The following is a 7,500-nucleotide window of genomic DNA, read 5'->3' on the forward strand; positions in this document are numbered from 1 at the left end:
TGACTACCTCACTGACTCACTGCCTGAATGATTGACTGACTGACGTATTGCATGACCAACTGACTGACTTACTAACTTTCAGAATTATTAAATAAGAAAAATAGGAGACGAAGAACACTTGTGGCACTCAAGAAAAACTAACTGACTGACTGAATAACTGAATGATACTAACCTTCCGACTTACTGAGTGACCGAAAGTAGAGAGGAAGAATGCCCTTGATACTACTGAAGAATGATTGATTAACTGAATGAACGAGTTACTGATTGGTTGACTGACTGACGGGTTGACTGATTAACTGATTAAATGACTGACCGGCTAGTTGACTGCTTGTACGGCTAATTAACTAGCTAGTGTGTGTGTGTGTGTGTGTGTGTGTCTCTCTCTCTCTCTCTCTCTCTCTCTCTCTCTCTCTCTCTCTCTCTCTCTCTCTCTCTCTCTCTCTGCAATATACATGCGTCACTCCCACCACAGATAAGTTTTCTTCCTCCTCGACAGGCTGATATATTTCTCCTTCAGCGACTCACTAGGGATTTTCTGGCTGTCCGCGTGTCCAAATGGAAAAGGGCTCGGGTGTTCCAGGCTCTTAGTGTCCGAGATTCCGAGCTATTGTTATGTGTGTGTCTTAAATGTGGATGTGTTTTGGTTGTGTTCGGTTTATTTATTTATTTATTTATTTTTATTTATGTTTATTTATTATTTATTATTTATGTTTATTTTTTTTTGTGTGTGTTTTATGTGAGGTTTTTTTTATGTAGATTTTTCATTTTTTTGTTTTTTTGTTTGTGTTCTTTTTAATTTTCTTCTTCGTGTGTTTGTGTGGGTGTTAAAGTTTGATTTTTTTGTTTCTATTTTTTTTTCTCTTGTCTTGAAGTTTAAAATTTTTGCTGCTGTTGAATTTTTTTTTTTTTGTGTGTGTGTGTGTATTTGCGTTTTAAAGTTTGAATGTTACGTCTGTTCCGTTTTTTTTTTTTTTTTTCAATACATACTTAAGTTTGAAAAATTGCCTATCTGGATAAAAAATTCCTGTTCTGATTCTGACTTCTTTTTTGTGTCTGAAAGTTTTCACATCACCTGTTCAAAGTTTTATGTGTTTAGTCTCTCTCTCTCTCTCTCTCTCTCTCTCTCTCTCTCTGGACGCCACGCTGCCCTCCTCATAACTCTTACTGAGGCGACGGAGTGGCGGGGAGGGCGACACGAGGGTGGGAAATATCAGGGAGAGAGAGAGAGAGGGAGGGCATGAGTCAGGGGAGGGAAGGGGCTGGTAACTCAGGGAGGGGGAAAAGGGGATATAGATAGGAGGGGAGGTGGTATTCCAACCCTTTAGCGGTAAAAAAAAATGGAAAATGTGTCGCCACTGCCAGAATGCCTCGTAGATTGCTGAGTGGGAGAAGAGGGAGGGAGACAGGAGGGACGGAAGGAGTGGGGGGAGGGAGGGAAGGAGGGAGAAGAGGAAGGAAGGAAAGGAGATGGCGGAAACGAGCAGAATCGTGGATAGAAAAACAGATTGGTTAGTGTGTGTGTGTGTGTGAGAGAGAGAGAGAGAGAGAGAGAGAGAGAGAGAGAGAGAGAGAGAGAGAGAGAGAGAGAGAGAGAGAGAGAGAGAGAGAGAGAGAGAGAGAGAGAGAGAGAGAGAGAGAGAGAGAGAGAGAGAGAGAGAGAGAGAGAGAGAGAGAGAGAGAGATTTCATGACCCTTAAAATAATTGCCCACTAATTTCTGCTATCACTGTCACGATTTGTGAAATCAAGGACAAAATGTGTGTGTGTGTGTGTGTGTGTGGGTGGGTGCGCCCGCTTCGATCTGTCATTATGTACATTTATAAACAAATCTCAGAACGACACCCATCCACACACACACACACACACATTTACGTATCCACCCACACATCCAACCAACCACTCAACTCCACCAACCAACCACCCACCCACAAACACTCCCATCCACCACACCACCCAACACTTAACCGTCCACACTCACCTCCGTCAAACTCCACACACAGGTGGCCGCTGCAGCACTGTTCATTGGCGGTGCAGCGGCGACCCTCACACAGCTGCTCCTCCAGTAGCTCCTCGCCCCCCAGCAGAGCCTCCAGCAGCTGTTCCCGGGGCGACATGATGCGCTGCGGGGGAAGAGGAAGAGAGCATGAGTGGGGGAGATGAGAAAATAAGAGGGGTAGATGAGGGAAATGCGAGGGAGAGTGAAATAATAATGGGAGGAAGATGAATGAATATAAGAGGTGGAATGCATGGTGGGGAGAGATGGGAGAGAGTGAGAAAGAGATTAAAAGGAAGGGGGGTGAAAAATATGAGATGAAAAGTGAATAATACCGAGATCAATAAGTGTGAGGTGTGAGGAGGTGGAATAAATGGTGGGGAGAGGTAGATGAGTGTGAAGGTGAGGTAGGAAAGGGTGAGGAATAGAATATGAAGAGAGAGATGAGACAATACGACGGGGAGATGAAAAATTGATGTTTGGTAGACGAATAGATGCAAAGGAGAGACTAAAAAAAATAGGGAGGTTAAGAAAATATGATGTAATGGATGAAAATAAATGCTGGGAAGATAAGTGTGAGTAAGAGATGACTTGCATGAGGGAGAGCTGGTTATGAGAGAGAGAGAGAGAGAGAGAGAGAGAGAGAGAGAGAGAGAGAGAGAGAGAGAGAGAGAGAGAGAGAGAGAGAGAGAGAGAGAGAGAGAGAGAGAGAGAGAGAGAGAGAGAGAGAGAGAGAGAGAGAGAGAGAGAGAGAGAGAGAGAGAGAGAGAGAGGAAATGAAGAGGGGTGGAAGAGGAAGAAGAAAGGGGGAAGGGACAGGAAAGGGAGGTAGAAGGTTGTTAATGAGCACCAGCACGCACATGAGTGGTAGGTTGTACACACACACACACACACACACACACCTGCACGTTAACCTTGAGAATAATTACCCAAAAATATGTTATGGTAAAAAGCTGGTATCACCTCTTCCTCCTCCTCCTCCTCTTCTTCCTCCTCCTCCTCCTCCTCCTCCTCCTCCTCCTCCTCCTCCTCCTCCTCCTCCTCGTCTTCCTCCTCTAATTACCACACCACTAAAACTATTTTCTTTATATCGTTTTCCTCTAATGCCTTCTCTCCTTCCTCCCTCTTTTCCTTCTCTTCTCTCCTTTCCTCTCTTTCCTTCCACTTCTCCCTCTCCTCTCCCTCCTAAGTGCTCAGTTCTCTCCTTTCCTTCAGAAGACACGCCTTCCTCCCCTTTCCTCCTCCTTTTTGTCATTATTACGATCCTTTCCCCTCTTTATCTCCTTCCATTCGCCTTCCTCTCCCGTTCCCTTCCCTCTTCCCTCCTCCTCCCTCTCCTTTCCTTCTATTCTTTTTCTCTCCATGGGCATTATTGTTTTCCTCCATCTGGTTATCTCTCTCTCTCTCTCTCTCTCTCTCTCTCTCTCTCTCTCTCTCTCTCTCTCTCTCTCTCTCTCTCTCTCATTTATATTTTCTGTTGCTAGTTTCTTTTTTTATGTTGTCTTTATTTTGTGTTCTTTCTTCATTCTTTATCATCTGTGTTCCTAATTACCGCGTTTCTTTCTCCTCCTCCTTATAAATGTTTGTTATCATTCTTCTTCTCTCTGATTACTGTTTTGTTTCTCCTCTCGCATCTCGTGTTGTTGTTGTTGTTGTTATTGTTTTGTTTTTTATTTCGTCTTTATCTTCTCGTGTTCATAGATTTTCCTTTAATTTCCGTGGATAACTTTTTTTTTCGAAAGTATTAGTTTGTTGTTGTTGTTGTTGTTGTTGTTGTTGTTGTTGTTGTTGTTGTTGTTGTTTGTGTATCATCATCATCACCATCTTATTCTTGTTCTCTTTTTCGTTCATCATCATCATCATCATCATCATCATCATCATCACCACCATTTTCTTCTCCTTTTCCTCCTTCTCCGCCTCCTCCTCCTCCTCCTCCTCCTCCTCCTCCTCCTCCTCCCTCTGGTCCTATACAAAGCAGGGTAACACTATCATGGCCTAATATACACCCACGCTGTGCCTACACTCACGCGAGGCACGCATCAACACCAACACAACAGTCTTTTAAAACTTTTCCGCTGGATCCAAAAAAGATGGGAAGTAAATAAAACAGAATATAATAGACGAATAAAAATAAATAAATCAACGAAATAAAAGAATAAATAGTAGATTATAATCCTTTATTTCTCACTTTGCTTATAAACTCCATGTCTAATTTTCTGTGTTGACTGTGATTCTCTCTCTCTCTCTCTCTCTCTCTCTCTCTCTCTCTCTCTCTCTCTCTCTCTCTCTGGTCGTAGTAGTGGGTGGGTGGTGAGGTGCCTTCCACTTTACTCTCCTCTCTGTTGTACTGTTTGGCTATTTCAAGCAAGAGCCGTCGTAAATAAGATATTTTCTCCTATTACTTGCGTTTCCTATTATGTAATCCATTTTTCTCGCCTTCCTTTCCTCCTCCTTCTCCTCCTCCTCTTTTCCTTTCAACCCGCTCACATTACTCCCCCAAAATCGACGTGCTTACATCATTCAGTCCTCCTCCTCCTCCTCCTCCTCCTCCTCCTCCTCCTCCTCCTCCTCCTCCTCCTCTTTTGTCAGGCTTTAGCAGCTCAGGTAAACACAAATGACAGCCAAAATATGGTAGCCTGCCTCTCTCTCTCTCTCTCTCTCTCTCTCTCTCTCTTTCCAGTACCTTCTTGATCTCGCTGTATTTACCTTACCTCCCCTCTTTTTTTCCTCCTCCTCCTCCTCCTCCTCCTCCTCCCATCTGCCTCTCTCCATCCTTCCCTTTCTTTTTTTCCTGTCTGAAATGTAAATCTTGGGTTCGATGTTAAAGGTTGTTAGTTGAAGGGTGGACTGTGCCTATATTATTGTAGTCCAATATTATTGTGTGTGTGTGTGTGATTCACCTACGGTCGTCTGCTGGTCACCCAGCCAGCCGTTTCCCTACGGAAAGAGCTCAGAGCTCATAGTGACCGATCTTTGGGTAGGACGGAGACCACTGACACACTACACACCGGGACAGCGAGATCACAACCCCTCGGGTTGCATCCCGTATCTACCTGCTGCTAGGTGAACAGGGTCTACACATTAAGAGGCTCGCCCATTTGCCTCGCCGCGCCCGGGATTCGAACCCGGGGCTTCTTGGTTGTGAGCCAAGCGTGCTATCCACTACACTACGTGTGTGTGTGTGTGTGTGTGTGTGTGTGCAAGCAAGTTTCTTTAAGCGTGTCCTTATTTAACATTTCCTCCCTCCCTCCTTCCCTCCCTCCTATTTTCTCTTTCGTCTCTACTCCGTCCTTTCTTCTTTATTTCTTTCATATTATATTCTCTCTCTCTCTCTCTCTCTCTCTCTCTCTCTCTCTCTCTCTCTCTCTCTCTCTCTCTCTCTCTCTCTCTCTCTCTCCGGTCCTTCATCTTACTTCTTTATGCTTATTGTACTTTTTTCTCTTCCTACGTCTCGTTTATTTGTGGGTTCTTCTTTGCCTTTCTTATCTTTCTTTCTTTCTTTCCTTCGCTCGTTCGTTCGTTCGTTCGTTCGTTCGTTCGTTCGTTCCGTTTCGTTTGTTCGTTCCTTCCTTCCTTTATGTTTCAGTTATTCCACTTTTCTTCCTTAAATCTCTTCTCTTTTCTTCCTCTTTTTACAACTAATATCTCACTTTTCCTTCCTTCCTTTCTTCCTTCCTTCCTTCCTTCCTCCCTTCTTTCCTTCCTTCTTAGTCTCTCAGTCATTTAATATTAATTTCGTTATTTTCATCCCTTCTTTAGTATATCTTCCTTCATTCCCTCCTTCCATTCTTTCCTGTCCTTTCCCACGCTTTCCTTCCTTTCTTCCTTCCTTCATTCCTTCCTTCCTTCCTTGTTTCCTTCCTTCTTTCCTTCCTTCCTTCCTTCCTTCCTTCCTCCTTCCTTCCTGCCCTCCTTCTTCCTTCATCGCAAATACAACATGGTCGATATTCAATTTAATATTTGGCACCTTTTTCAATAAGCAGGGAGGGACGGAGGGAAGGAGGGGATAAAGGGAGAGAGGGAGAGGGAAGGACGAGCGAAGGAAGTAACATAGTAATCAGGGAAAAGAAAGAAAGGACATAAGAAGTGGATGAAATTTAAAAAAAAGGTAAAGAGGAAGGAAGAGAAAGAGAGAAATGGTGGAGAGGAAAGGGAGAGAAGGAGGGAGGGAGGGAGGGAAGGAGGGAAGGATGGAGGAAGGATTTGGGGGATGAAGTGAAGGTGAACCTCGAAAAGGGAAGACCTACAGGAGAGAGAGAGAGAGAGAGAGAGAGAGAGAGAGAGAGAGAGAGAGAGAGAGAGAGAGAGAGACGTAGTTTGTGATGTTCTGTAATCTTCCCTTTGCCTCTACTTTCTTTTCTTTCTCTTCTCCTCCTCTTCCTCTCCCTCTTCCATGTCCTCGTCCTCGTCCTCTTGTTCTCTTCGTCTTCCTCTTCCTCGTCCTTGTCTTCTCCTCCTCCTCCTCCTCCTCCTCCTCCTCCTCTCAGGGACGCCAGGCAGCCCAGCGCGCCCCATCAGACCGTCCCCTTTAGAACGTTGGGCTGGTAACCTTCGTCAAGGAGATCAGACCACGCCCCCTCTCCGCCCACGCCGCCCTCTCCGCCCTCCCGCCCACGCTCTCCTTCCCCACTCTCACATTCCTCCCCATGCTCTTACATTCCCCTATCCTTTCTGTTTACAACTGTCCCTGCTTCACACGCTGCTCTCTCTTACTCTTCCTCCCCACTCTTACTTTCCTCCCTGCGCCTTCTCTCCCCTTCTACTCTCCCCATTCACACACTTCATTCACTCCATTCACGCCCCCTCCCCTCTCCTACCCACTTACACACCCCATTACGACACCCCTCTCTCCCTTTCTCTCTCCCTTTCTCTCCCATTGGCCACTCTTGCATGCTCTCCCATGCTATAAGGCCCTTTTACTCCCATACTCACTCAAAGCGCTCCTTCCCACTGTTCTCTCCCCTCTCCCCACTCCGTTATTCCCTTCCCACTCCAGAATCTCTCCTTTCCACTCCCTCTCCAGTGAACTTCCCCCCCTCCCCAACCTGTGGACTTACATCACACAAGCACCCTCCTCCTCCTCCTCCTCCTCCTCCTCCTCCTCCTCCTCCTCCTCCTCCTCCTCCTCCTCCTCTTCCTCCTCCTCCTCCCTCCATATCCTCTTTGCTAGTCTTTGGTGGACAGGGATTGGATGCAGGGACTTTCTTGTTAGGAGGAGGAGGAGGAGGAGGAGGAAGAGGAGGAGGAGGAAGGAAGGAAGGAAGGAATATGGGCTCCCTTGTTTGTGAATCTTTGGAAATGGGAGATGCTATTGGATACTCTCTCTCTCTCTCTCTCTCTCTCTCTCTCTCTCTCTCTCTCTCTCTCTCTCTCTCTCTCTCTCTCTCTCTCTCTCTCTCTCCATCAAATTAGGGAGTTTTAAGAGGGAAAGGAAACACGAGAACTCTGCACTAACACACACACACACACACACACACACACACACACACACACACACACACACACACA

At 45.7% G+C, this 7,500-nt stretch overlaps 1 protein-coding gene across 3 annotated transcripts in view; it reads right to left on the reverse strand.

Moving 5' to 3' along the window:
* Positions 1-7,500, reverse strand: part of LOC135102974 (ITG-like peptide) — a 78,762-nt gene that overhangs the window by 17,914 nt on the left and 53,348 nt on the right. For all 3 annotated transcript variants that reach the window (XM_064008747.1, XM_064008746.1, XM_064008745.1), the window contains exon 4: positions 1,978-2,119. In XM_064008747.1, coding sequence (XP_063864817.1) covers positions 1,978-2,119 — 142 coding nt within the window. The remainder of the gene's footprint in view (positions 1-1,977; positions 2,120-7,500) is intronic.

The sequence above is a fragment of the Scylla paramamosain genome, chromosome 8, assembly GCF_035594125.1.
Source record: "Scylla paramamosain isolate STU-SP2022 chromosome 8, ASM3559412v1, whole genome shotgun sequence".
Taxonomy (NCBI): Eukaryota; Metazoa; Arthropoda; class Malacostraca; order Decapoda; family Portunidae; genus Scylla; species Scylla paramamosain.